The sequence below is a fragment of the Equus przewalskii genome, chromosome 10, assembly GCF_037783145.1.
Source record: "Equus przewalskii isolate Varuska chromosome 10, EquPr2, whole genome shotgun sequence".
In the NCBI taxonomy this organism is placed as follows: Eukaryota; Metazoa; Chordata; class Mammalia; order Perissodactyla; family Equidae; genus Equus; species Equus przewalskii.
In genome coordinates this window covers 3,858,152-3,871,892 of record NC_091840.1, presented here as the reverse complement: position 1 = coordinate 3,871,892, position 13,741 = coordinate 3,858,152, and the positions used below count along the sequence as shown (strand labels likewise).

At 53.1% G+C, this 13,741-nt stretch overlaps 1 protein-coding gene across 2 annotated transcripts in view; it reads right to left on the bottom strand.

The window, feature by feature from the left end:
* The window catches only part of TIMP2 (TIMP metallopeptidase inhibitor 2), a 49,779-nt gene that overhangs the window by 3,058 nt on the left and 32,980 nt on the right, over window positions 1-13,741 (bottom strand). The window contains exons 1-4 of one of the 2 annotated variants that reach the window (XM_070559802.1): window positions 12,059-13,030; window positions 11,630-11,730; window positions 9,456-9,564; window positions 1,295-1,419 (exon numbers count right to left, since the gene is read on the bottom strand). In XM_070559802.1, coding sequence (XP_070415903.1) covers window positions 1,295-1,419; window positions 9,456-9,564; window positions 11,630-11,730; window position 12,059 — 336 coding nt within the window. In that variant the 5' untranslated portion in view covers window positions 12,060-13,030. Of the gene's footprint in view, window positions 1-1,294; window positions 1,420-9,455; window positions 9,565-11,629; window positions 11,731-12,058; window positions 13,031-13,741 lie in introns of those variants that run through there. The other variant, XM_008520968.2, reaches the window with a different exon arrangement.

The window sequence follows — 13,741 nt, the reverse complement described above, 5'->3', positions numbered from 1 at the left end:
GTGTGGCAGGGAGGGAGGGCGGGAGGGCGGGAGGAAACTGGGACTAAGTGGAACCGGCGCCATCAGTAGCCTTTCCCGACTTCCACACTCTCCAAACGGCAGCAGGTGGCAGCGGGGTCTGGGGGAGGCCTGTGCACACGACCTCTGCGTCCCCAGCTACTGCAGGGGAGCCTCTGCTGTGCGCCATCTGAGCGCGACAAAATGACTTCAGCATAGCCCCACCCTCCTGGGAGTACAATATCAACAACCATAAAGGGTCTTAAACTTCCTGGAGATAGGTTCAAGTCAAATAAAAAGGATGGCGTCTTGCTCTCAAGCACGCGTGGGCTTTGTGGGGATCAACAAGTAGCATTTTGGCACGGAAACCTGAGTCTACAAGAGGGCGAAAACCTTCACGGCCACATAGCGGAAAAGGAAGGACTTGTTTTTCATTTCGCAAGGGCACGGAGGAGTCTGCTGAACGTCTACACATGTACGTGTCGCTGCAGGTTGGAATTCGCATCTCAGTGAGCTAAGGGACAGGCTAGCGACACTCTACCAGGACGGGCAGGAAGGCCGCACAAGCAGCACCAACCAGCACCAGGCAGTCCCTGCAGCCTACGCAAGGCCACGCTCGGCCCAGCAGCACTTCTGGTGCCACCGAGGGGCGCCTGGTCCCCAGCACTGCTTCCTGTGCCAGGGCCATAGGGAGGGGTCAGGAGAGGATGGCAGGATCCAAGCCCAGGCAGAGGAGAAGACTGCAGCTTCTAGGCTGCATCTGAATGTCAGAGCTTCAGTAACTGCCTGGCACCACCTCTGGGCCGCCTGTAAGAAGCGGGGCTGGGGTTTCAGGCATTCTCAACACACAGACCCCACCTTTACACGCACCTGTGCATGGAAATGGCCAGAACGTTGGCAGAAGTGTAACACCTGGGACGTGCCTTCGTGAGACGCTCAAGTCCCTCGCACTTATACATTTGTAGAAAAAGACTCATAGGACCAACGTGTCCTCCCCACAAAACTCTTCCTCCTGGAAGGCTTCCCTTCTAGAAGCTACAGGCCACACAGCCAGAATACCCTTACCGTCCCAGTATCCCTCTGCAGAGGTGCGTCTCAGGGCTCGGCAGGGCCCAGGGCCCAACGGCTCTGTCCCTAACCAGACAGCCTCACTCGTGGGAGGCCACGTCTCCTCAGAGCCCTGTCCTAAGGACCCCGTGGATTGAGAGACACTGGAAAGCCCCAGATCAAACCCTGGCCATCCACCTGGAGGCGGTGGTGATGAGCTGAAGCCCAGAAGGAGGTGGTCCCGGCTTACCTTGCATTCACAGCCCATCTGGTACCTGTGATTCAGGCTCTTCTTCTGGGTGGTGCTCAGGGTGTCCCAGGGCACAATGAAGTCACAGAGAGTGATGTGCATCTTGCCGTTCCCCTCGGCCTTTCCTGGGGAGAGGCAGGGACCAAAGGCTCAGGGTCAGTTACGAGTTCTCCTGCCCACCTCCCGCATCTGGATGTGACTCGGGCATGTGGATGTTTAGTTCTAACACCACCACGTGCTGTGGGCTGAGCTGTGTCGCCTCCACCGTTCCTACGTTGAAGCCCTGACCCCCAGGACTCAGGATGTGACCGTACGGCCACGTGCCGCAGAAGGACAAACCACACACACGACGGTGGTGCCATAAGATGAGTACCATACAGCCTAGGTGTGGAGTAGGCTGTACCATCTGGGCTTGTGTAAGTGTGCTCTATGACATTCACACAATGACGACATTGCCTAACAATGCATTTCTCAGCCAGTCATTAAGGGACGCATGACTGTGTTAGGAGAGAGGGCCTTTAAAGAGGTGATGAACTTAAAAATGAGGTCAGTAGGCTGGGTCCTAATCCAAGAGGACTGGTGTCTTAATAAGAGGAGGAGATCAGGACACACACACACACAGAGGAAAGACCACATGAAGACACAGGGGGAAGACAGCTGTCCGCAAGCCAAGAACAGAGGCCTCCGGAGGAACCAGCCCTGCCGACACCTTGATCTCGGACGTCCAGCCTCCAGAACCGTGAGGAAATACACTGCTGTTGTTTAAGGCCCCTGGCCAGTGGTATTTTGTTAGAGCAGCCTAAGCTGACTAATCCACCACGGACTGTTCATTCTGAGCATAGAAGTAATGCATGCTCACGGAGAAAACTTGGAAGATGCAGGAAAGAGCAGACTAAAAGAATTCCCTGTTTTCATTACCTACAGCTAATATTTGGATGCATTTCCTTCCAATATTCTTTTATGCATATGTATTCACATAAAAAAGATCACGTCGTATGCAGACTGTTTCCTCTTTTATTTTTCACCAAATATTTATTCACAGGCATTTCCTCCCTTTGATGTGGAACCTGTAATTCTGGGTTTTCCCATCATGAAGAGCAGAAACCTGGAATTTTATAAAACTAGAAATCTGCTCTTAATTCCCTCCCCCAGGGATGAGGAGGTTCTGCTCCCCCCTCGTCCCGTAAGCTCCTCGCTCAGCGCTCCTTTCCTTTGCTGAAGAGCTCACACTGGCGACGGCCCTGGCGCTAGCCGAGCGGGAGAGAAAGACAAATAAGTGCATTCTGGTGAGTGACAGAGCCTAACGAGGGCTGGGGAGGGCATTGCAAGCCTCATGCCTTCTGCTTTGACAGCACCTCGTCACGAAAGACAAATGCCCAGTGCGGAGCCCCAGAGCCTGGCAGAGGGCCATGGGCGGTTCCCCGAGAGGCAGGCAGGGGCCTTGGGCTGCCCCCGAGCAGCTCCGCTTGACAAAGCCTCAGTGCATCCAACCTGACCATCTCAGGCACAGCGCTGGCCGTGCAGCATCCCTAACGGAAACAGAGCTCAGTGAAGCCGTAATCCAGCCTGCCGACCGCATCCCCGTCACAAATAAATGACTAGTGTCTGTCGCCAGGGGGATCGGCTTGTCTGCAGTCGCAAGCAGGCATGAACTGACACCCTTGTGCAGGGCAGGCTGCGGGAAGCGCTCCCTGGATGTGAATTCTTATGCTCTTACACCTGTTCTGACCGCTCCCCTCACCTCCGGGAGCTCTATTTTTCCTTGTACCTGTTTGGACTTGTCTGACACTCCAGACGAAGAAAAGATCAAGGAGCAGGATTACTACTATAGAATTTATTCTGAATTCTAGTAACTAAAAAGGTAAGTGTTCAGGTAGCCTTAAACACTTTGAAAATAGATATTTGACTTTTTTCCCTAGTCCTGTAGCCATTTCCTGTGTGTTCAGAATAGCTAAGGAGGGAGCATAACTGACAGATGGCAAGTAACTCGTTCTTCTATCCTGGCTTCTGCTGGCATTTACTACCCTGTACAGGGGGACCACAGCCCCTCCCCTGCCCAGCTGGTCATTCATCACGGACAGTCTCCCTCCGGTTCCACCTTCCAAACCTCTACAACGATGTCCACTGCATCACTTCTCTGGCATCCATATCCCACTGTACATGGTTCTTGGTCTTTCTTATAAACCTTGATCCTTAGCCAGATCAGAAGCATGAAGGGGAAGGGTTGGTCTTAATCCTTTTTTATCTACAGTTGCTTGCACATAGCAATTGCTCAACAAAAGCTTACTGATGAGGACATGGGTATTTGTTGTAACAATTTGCTTCATGACCTGTCTTTTTCTGCTGTCTTCCCTTTTGACCTTTTCACCACCAATTCAAGCTTCTGCCGAGAGTAGGCAAAGGCAGGGCGTGGAGATGACATGCAAATTGTCATCTTTTCACTGGCCCTAGTAACTGAGCTAACATGAACTTGGGGTGTCATGTATAAGTGGGGTGGCATCTTGGGATGTTAAAGGGAGACCCCTTTCAGAGGCGATAATTAAGACTTGGTTGGGCATGCATGACGTGAGCATCTGTTACAACATTCTACTTATGTCTGCCTTGGAAAAAGGCAAAGTCTTTCTTGAAAAACAGGAATTAATTAAAATTTGTAACTGAGGGTTGGATGTTTATTTTTTCTTTTGGAGGAAAGGACTGTAGAAGAAAATTACAGGGCCAATTCTGTACAAGTTCCTCAAGAGAAGTGCCTCACGGTGCCCAGCTCGACATGTGAAGCTGAGTCATGAGCCCAAGAGGAGGTGGGCCGTGGCGGCCGTGTGGTCACTCACGGGGCCGCAGCCAGAGCAGCCTGAGTGGTTCACTGTGCCCCGTGACTCTGGTTGGCCCGTCCTGGCTCCAGGAGAACAACATCTAGATTCTGTGGTTCAGGAAGTAAACACCAGATTTGTTCCGGAGCGGCCTCGCTGAGCCAGAGAAAGAAGCAGGAGGAGAGAGGCGGCGCCTCTGAAACGGGGTGAGACAGCCACTGCTGGAGGTGCCTTTATGGATCTCATGCTCCATGGCCAGAAAGGAGACGAAAATGTGCCCCAGGTCACTTGCTTGCTTCCAATATTAAATGTGCAGAAGTCTAAGATGATAGGCACACAGGTACCACGGGCAGGTACTTTCACCGTCTTTAATTTTTATTACACATGGGGCTATGATTCGGCTGGTTTCAGCCATATGAGCCTATAAATGTGCATCCCAGTTACCTGTATGCCCATCTTCTCATTCAGATTGGGGACAGTTTAGTGGGCCTGCGTATAGGAAAAGCACCGGACACATACATGTCACATGTTAAATAACCTTTGATGGCAAGTATGAGCGACTGAGCTTCTGCACGAGAGAAAACACCAATGTCAACAGAGAGTCAGGGAAGTTATTCGGCTTTCTGCATTTGACTCACAGGCTTCAGGTGGACGCAGGAGCCTCTCTCTTTCAGGGGCTGAGGAAAATAGATTCTCCAACCACATCCCCCAAAAGAAAGACAGCAAAGCAACCACCAGCAAAACAACGGGAGCTGTGGTACACCCTCTGCCGCTGACTCCTGCTCTGGACCCACACCTTCTACACGGCCCTGTGGTTTCCTCCCACCCTTCAGGGCAAGTGGGACAGGAACAGAACCGGACCCACACTGGAGACACTGCCTGCCAGGGTTCTGGCTAGAGCTGGCCCGTCTCCGGGCTGTCCCGCCCCAGGACCCAGCTACAGGGCACTGTGATTGGGACCATCCATCTCACGGAACAGAGGGCCGTGCCAAGGTCCTCAGGACATCAGGCCAGGAGGCAGGTCTGACTGACCATAAAGGGCCCTGGAAGCAAAAGTAACGTCCAGAGAGTCCCTTCGCCAGGGAGGTGACCAACCTCAGCCGCTGGCCGCAGCCCTCTTGAGCGTGTGCTGACCGGCTGCACGGTGCCTCTGAAACCTCAGCCTTGACTGGGAGCAGGAAAGTTCTGGTTAGATGCTGGTGCGCAGGCCCAGCTGCACACTGGACCCTCCTGGGGAGCTTTAAGAATGCCGATGCCTGGGTGCCAACCCCAGCGAGGATGCATGAACTGGTCTGGGGTGCCACCTGGGTGTCAGGATTTTGACAAACTCCCACATGGAATCCCACTGAGCAGTGCAGCTGGTGGACCACTGGGTTAGATGCTGGGGCCGTGAGGCTTCTAAAACCCAGACCACATGAAGCAGCAGAGTGTAATGGACCCAGGAGTCAGGAAGACCAGGGGCCAAATTCTGGCTGCACCCCTCCCCGCAGGGTGACCCAGGCAGAGGCGCGCTGAGAAACGTGTAACAGCTGGCTCTCCCGGGAGGAAAAGCTCCAGTGTGTAGCATCTGCCGATTTCTATGCTGTACATGCCCCCATCCTGTCTGATTTCAGGCTAACATACCAACCGAAATTTAACAATCGGCTTGTGAAAGTGGGTTCAGGCACACACCGCCGGACCTGGGGCACCCCGCTCCATCTCTCTATTCCTCAGTTTTCCTCATCAGTAAAACGGGGATCATAGTAGCACCGTGGTCACTGGGGGCTGCCAGGATTAAATGGAGAAGGTCAGTGCCAGGACAAGGGCGCTTCCCATTTCTATTAACAGGGAGATGCTGAGGCTGGTTGTAGAAACCTCTGAGACAGAGCGAGCCTCCGTGTGGGCAGGGATTCAGCTGTGTGTGTCCGGAAGCAGGCGCTGGCCCAGACCAAGGTCACGTTACCCCCGAGGAGCCCCCGGTTAAGGGAACCCAGTCCTTCCCTCACAGCACTTCTGCGGCTCTGCAGTTTAGCCCGACAGCCCCTAGAGGGCGGCGTGGGGAGCCCGAGTGGGAGGGCTCGCGGACAGCACAGAAAGAGGACGCGGAAAGCTGGAGGCCGGCGATTTGTCAGGGTGACAAGTTCCCTGCACCACGGGAGGTTTGGTCTCCTTTCTCTTCTCTCTCGATTTTTCTGATCATAAAGGTAACAGATGTCATAATTGGTAAAATTTAGCAAATACAGGAGAGTAGGAAAAAAACAGACACGGCCAGTGCTAACGTGTTTCCTTTCACACCTCCAGGCACACGCTGGAGCAGGCCTCCACCCCTGGCCGGCCCCTCTGCCTCTCCCATCTCCTGTGTTACCGTGATGGCGTAACCGGGCTGTAAGATCTCTGCATCGTGATGTTGTCCCCTTACCCCTCTCTCCAGTTGACTTTATTTTTCTTGTCGTATAATAGCAGATATTGCAAATGGGAAATGGTGAGGCTGCTTTGGAAAACAGTGTGGCAGTTCCTCGAATGACTAAACACAGGGTCACCGTACGTCTCGAAATTCTACTCTTGGGTGGCTACCCTAGAGAAACTAAAAACACACGTTGACGCAAAAACCCGTACACAGATTTCACAGCAGCATTATTCCCAACAGCAGAAGGTAGAAACAACCCCAGTGTGCATGAAATGAGTGGGTAGACAGGTGTAGTCTATCCATTCGATAGAAAATTATTCAGCCATAAAAAGAGTGAAGTTCTGGGGCCGGCCCCATGGCACAGCGGTTAAGTTCACATGTTCTGCTTCTTGGCGGCCTGGGGTTCACCGGTTCAGATCCCGGGTGCAGACATGGCACCGCTTGGCAAAAGCCATGCTGTGGTAGACGTCCCACATATAAAGTAGAGGAAGATGGGCACGGATGTTAGCTCAGGGCCAGTCTTCCTCAGCAAAAAAGAGGAGGATTGGCAGTAGTTAGCTCAGGGCTAATCTTCCTCAAAAAATAAATAAATAAATAAATAAATAAATAAAAAGAGTGAAGTTCTGACACGTGTGACAACAGGATGGACTTTAAAAACATTATGCTGAGTGAAGAAGCCACACACACAGGGCCACACATTCAATGATTCCACTAATACGAAGGTCTGGAGCAGAGAGATCAAGACCCAGAATGTAGAGCAGTGGCTGCTGAGAGCTGTGGGCAGGGGGAGAAGTGGGGTCGGGAAGGTGCTAGCACACGGGCCCAGGTTTCTTTCTGGCTGTGGTGACAGGTGCACACCTCTCTGAATATACCCAAACTACTGCAGTACACACTTTAAGTGGGTGAATTGTATGGTGTGTGAATTATCTCAATAAAACTGTTAAAGAATAATAGATGCTCATAACAAGACACTTAGGAAGTTCAGAAGTGCCTAGAAAAGAAGAAAAAAACCTCCCATTATCCCTCAGGAAAGGAACAAAAGTCTTGATGTAGCAACAAGGAAGCCGATGCCGGGTAGGAGCGTCTCGAGGAAGGGAGGGAGGCATTCTCCAAGGAGATTACAGGAGCCTCCTCGCCCTGTCACTCCCCACTGCATCCCCGTTCCTGCAGTGACCTCCCGCACACGGCCCGGTCAGCGCCTTCCTCTGGATCCTCGCACCTGCTCGGGTCTCCTCCTCTTTGCACCTCTCCTACACATCCACCCGATATTCACATGCCCAGCACAGAAAATCTGTCTCATTTTCTCGAATTTCGTCTCCCGCCCTGCAGCAGGACTGTGTGCGGCTTCCTAACAGCAGGGCCTCTCCCCGCAGCTCCCGCTGCACCAGGGCCGGGCATCTCTCAGACACCCGCGAGAGATGTGTTGATTCTGAATATTCTCAAGGGAAGGGCAAAAAGGCACAAATAACCTAAACAGAAGAAAATATCCCAAATCATGGAGATTTGGATTCAGAATTTATTTTCAAGATTAAATTTGGACTGTGGAACAAAATATAATGTCAGTCTAGGGGAGCTGTCCTCCTGTCTCTTCTTTTTTCTTAAGTTAAGAAAAGGACAGTAAGTTCCTTAACTGACCGAGACAGCACTGGCCAGTCCCGTGGCCACCGGCCACATGCGGCTGTTTACATTGACGTTTATATCCATTGAAATGAAGTAACATTAGCGCTCCAGTCCTCGGTCACACCGGCCACATCTTAAGTGCTCAGCAGCCACAAGGAGCTAGTGGCTGCCACACTGGACAGCACAGAGAGCATTTCTGTGACCAGTGAGTCTCAACTTGGGGCAATTCTGCCCCCCAGGGGACATCTGGTGATGTCTGGAGACCCCATAATTGCAGGGTGGATGTTATGGCAATTCGTGGGTAGAGGCCAGGGATGCAGTTCCATATCCTACAATGCATAGGACAGCCCCCAGCACCAAGGACGATCTGGCCCCAAATGTCAGTAGTGCCAAGGTTGCGAAACCCTACTCTGGACTCCCGGGTGCAGCGTAGCTGGGCAGGCAGAGGAGGGAGCAGAAAAAAGTAAAAGGAAATAATTTTATTTAAGAATAAAGCATACAAAAAACAATGCAACAGGAAACAAAATGTGCTACAGCCACACAATGGAATATTAGTCAGCCCCAAAAAGGACGGAAATTCTGACACGTCCTACAAGCCGGACAAACCTCGAGGACAGTATGCTGAGTGAAATAGGCCAGTCACAAAAGGACAAATGCGGTGTGATTCCTCTTATGTGAGGTCCCTAGAGGAGGCAAGTTCACAGAGACAGAAGGTAGGATGGTCGTTTCCAGGGGCTGCAGGAGGCAGATAAGGAGCTGTTTCATGGGGACAGAGTTTCAGTTTGGGAAGATGAAAGAGTTCTGGAGACGGATGGGGGTGATGGTTGCACAACATGAATGTACTTAATGCCACTGATCTGTACTCTTAACAATGGTTAAGATGGTAAATTTTATGTTACATGTATTTTGCCTCAATACAAAAGAGAGAGATGATAAACAAAGAAAGGAGCCGAGTGCACAGCGTGTGTAATAATATCAATAGATTTAAAACAAGGTTGCAACTCTCCTTCCCTGCCTCCTGCCCAGCCTTGAGCATGCCAGCATCCGGCCCAGGCCTCCCTTGCGGGAACAAAAGGCAAAAACTCTCACCTCTTTGTCTCCACCCGACCTCAAATTTCCCGTGAATACTGGCTTACTTAATTTCTTCCCATCAAGTCCCACTGGTCCCACTGTTCTAACCAGGAAGAATGCCACCGGCGGGTAGGTGACAATTCACTAGGAATTCTCTGACAGGAGAAGGCAGGGAAGCCCCAGACGTCCCGGCAGCCCCCTCGTGGTGTCTGGGTTGCGCCCCGCCTCCCGCCCCGACGATCTCCAGAACACCCCACAGCCACGCCCACGGACACACCTGCGATGAGGTACTCCTTCTTCCCTCCAACGTCCAGCGAGACCCCGCACACGGCCGAGGAGGGAGCCGTGTAGATGAACTCGATGTCCTTGTCAGGTCCTTTGAACATCTGGAAAGATGAGGACGAGGAAACATAAGCGGAGATGGGCTGCATGCCACAGACTCCGTTCCCACTCAGAACACCCCGGGACGGCCCGACCTGCACTGTGGCATGGCCAGCACGGAACAGGGGGACAGAAATGTACCAGTGAGACAGATGAGGAGATGACCGTTCCCACTGCAAAGCCATTCTCTGGAGTCACTCATGGCTCAGCGTGGAGGCGGTCAGCAGGCTGGACACAGCACTGTCCCCTGGCGTGAACTGTCTCAGACAACATCTGCTCTTCCTACCACCAAGGAGTCATTTCAGAATCTCCGGGGAGGGACTTGTACATCTCAGGTGATTCTGACCCATCGCTGAGGACCAGCACCTTTGTTTATTTCCAGGAATTTCAATCAAGCATTGATTGAAATTCTAGTCTTGACAGGGACCAGGGCAGAGGCACGCCTGCAATTAGGGGATCTGCCTTCTCAACTTCTCATTTCCTTACAGCCTTTTGGGAACACACCTGCTGCCCAGGTGAATGGATGAGTTGTTCCAGTGCCCTGGCAGGAAGTGAGAAAGCCTCAGAGTCGCTGCTGCCCCACGACGGGAGATGAATATGGACTGAGCACGGCCCTCCACCCTGGTTTTGGGGGCAGTGGAGACTGGAAAGGGGAAACCCCAAATGCTCCAGGACTACAGGACAAAGAAGGCCAAGCAGGGGGTGCGAATGTAGACACCCTTGGGCCCTGCCATTCCACACCAGCCCTACAGGACTCCTGCCATGGTTAAACCAAGATTAACGGCATTGTGGGGATTTTTTGGAGTTCCAGTAAACAAACCCAAATGGAACAGGGTCATCCACAATGTCATGATGAACCAGCTTCCTAAGAGCTACACTCCCACCCACACCAAGAAAGCTTACGCTGATGGTGACAACATGCTGGGTTAAATGACTTCTTTCACCAAAGGGCTAAAAGGCTTCCTTGGTGTTAACACCTGCCTTTTCCTGACCCCTTAATGAGGTCGTGAGAACGGAGAGGTTCTCTGTCCCACTTCAAAAACAGAGACTTCGGCACAGGGAGACTGGGTCAGCCCCTTAAATGACACAGAGGCCATGAACAGGCATTTCACTGACCTTCTGATAACATTTATCTTCTACTACTTTTTATTTTTGTAGCAAAATTAAATACAGACCGCTACAACACTTCCATGTGACACAGCTGTCTCTCCAGCTGGAGCCTAGAATCTTCTTCTATCTTGTAGACCAAGTTAGTTATTGTCAACAACAACTTTCTGCCAACGCTGGCCCTGTCCTTCCTCCCTCCCCCATGTCCTTGCTCCCTCCGTGTCACTTTCAGACGTGGGCCCCTTACCACACGCCCCTAACATGAATACCGTTCTGAACAGATGAACACTCCACCACCTCCCCCTCGGTCTGCAGCCCCCGATGCCCGCCCGTCACTCTCCCACCTGGCGAGTCACCTTCTTGTCACTGGCCAGGCTGCCTGCCATCTCCATCTCTTCCCTGGCTCCCCTCTTTCAGAAAGTGGCCCCCCACCAGGCCTCTCCACAGAAAGCCTCCTTTCTCCAAATCCCTCTTCCTCTTAGAATTTAAAGCTAATCAGTCAAGAGCAGACCCCACACCACAGTTTGGGGGAATTAGGGCTCCCAGAGGCAACGGCCAAGTTCTTGCTGCCTTTGAACCCCACAACAGCTCAACCACCGACAGGTGCTCATGGAACATTCCACAGAAGCTATGAGGAACTTGGTAACAACGCTGAGGCCATGCCACCAGTTCATTACCCACGGAAAGGAAGATAACACATTTCTGAAATAACTTAGCTGACGCGAACACACCCTGCCCACACCACTTTTCAGGCATGGATGCATTAAGGAAAATCGGATCGACCTGTGGTGGGACGCCCTTACTGTCTGCTCCACGGACGGCTGGCCCCCGTCCAGGGACCCAGCAGCACCTCAAGACAGCGGCATGCTTTCGCATGGTGTCTGTCTTCTGGAGGACCCAGCCCCGCTCCCAACCCTCCCATAGCTCTGCCCCACGGAGCCGCCCAGCAACAGCCACTGTTACCTTTATCTGCTTGATCTCATACTGAATCCGCTTGATGGGGTTGCCGTAGATGTCGTTCCCAGAGTCCACCTCCTTCTCACTGACCGCTTTGGCCCTGATCACTGCAAAACAAACACACAGAGGTGAGCAGCGTCCCCGCGAGACCGTCCTGGCTCCGAGGAGGGGGCGAGGGGCAACACGATCCAGCCCCCCACACGGCGGCAACAGAGCCCACACAGGCCGAAGGGGATGACCAGGAAGTAAAGCTCTGAGACGCCTCCAAGTTCCAGGATTCTTCCCCAGGAATCCTCTGCGGACGGGCCCAGAGCAGGTGCTCTAGTCCCTCAGGATGCGGGGCTTCAGAGGAGTCACTGATTTGAACAGAGCTCTCTGCTGGTGTCAAGCTGCACTGCTTTGGGGCTTTCCCCCCCGGCTCCAGTGTGTACGTACTGGTGGCTGGGGAAGCAGAGGAGTGAACCGGGACCGGCCTGCCGTCCTGACCGTGGGGCTGAGGATGGGGAGATGCCCAGCACTGCCCTCCATCCAGGGCCTGCTGGCAAACAGGCTTTCAGGCTGAAGGCAGAGGGTAGTTACCCGCCTTAAAGAGGCCCCATCATATTTAGGTTTGGGGCTCTTAGATCTAAAAGGTTGACCCTGACGCCCTCCTAATCTGTCCTAAAAGCGTGCCTGGACAACGTCCTGTGGATGATTCAGTGCAATAACACACATTCTCTCCGGGGTGCAAGGGGGAAGCTCACAGTGCTTTAACCGAAAGCGTGGCAAATTGGGTGAGGAACCGCCCCAGGGCATGGGCGGCCAACCTCAGGGACAGATGCCGAGGGAGGAGGGCGAACAGAAAGGAAGACAAGCCCAGATGGTGATGCAAGACGAAGGAGAGGGGAAGAGGTCGCACTGAGAAGGTTCCAGAATGTTCTCTGGAGCCCGAGGCTGCTCGAGGGCCATGCACCACAGGGCTCCCTACTAGCAATTAAGCAGGACTCGGCTCCAGCCCGTGACCTGCCCGAGGCACAGATCAGCAGTTCACGTCATCACTCGGGCACAGCCCTCCCTTTTGCCATTTTGAGACTCATCAGCTGGTGGCATGGCCTCTTTTAATGGCTTTAAAAGCTTTGCCCTCCCAAACTCAGCTGTGCAGGGTCACTCTGGGTGAGCATCATGTTAGTGTGAACAGGAGCAAAATGGAGAAAAAAGGAGCAGACAGCGCCAGGCCCACAGGAGCTCCCACCTCCACACCGAGGGACAGCTCAAATCTTAGAGAGCCCTGGCCAGGGCTGTCTTCTCCCACAGAGTAGGGAGGCCCAGGCATGTGGATCTCCCATGGGTGCCCATCCCCCTGGACCCCAGGAATGTCTCTGAATCCCAGCCTGGCACCAGAGCCCCACACCACAGCCCCACCGCCCCACCCAGGCCCAAACAGCTTTCTTATTTCTCCTTCTGTTGGAGCTGAGTCATGACTGGCCAAAGCCACAGGTTCCTGTTTCCCAGGCTAAGCCAGGCCCCAACCTGCAAAGCCACATCTAGGAAATGCCACCCGCTGGGCCACCCCAGAACAAAGGGCCTTACCTTCGGTAGCAGGTCAACCTGTTTCCAGTGTCTCCTCCCACCCGTTACCCATCTTCCCCCCAGCACGAGCTGTCTTCTTATAGTCACACATCTTCTAGCTCAAACATTCTCCTTGGCCGCCCGCTACCCTCGTCTAAAAGAGGAGACCCTTTGCAACCTGGTGCCGGCCAGTGGCTATTCCAGCTGCCTCAGCCGCCCCTGCTCTGCTGTTCTGCCAGTCCATGATCCTGCCCTGAACCTGAACCTGCCAGGAGTGCCCCCACCTCTAGACAGGCAAGTTCCTTCTGCCCCGAATGCCATCTTCTCCTCCCTGCCTGGAGACCTTTTATTCATTCTTCAAGACCCAGCTAAAATAACCATTTCCCGTCTTGCTCTGGGAAATCTTGTCCTCCTATAGCGCTTGGTACACTCTGCATCTCTCGTCCATTCTGCCGTAAATGCCTGGACACCTGTTTGCGCACGGCCCTGGGAGCCTCGAACAGGCAGAGGCTACATTCTAACCACAGGACAGTCGGTGCTAAGTGTTTGCCAGATGGAACTGGGCTGCAC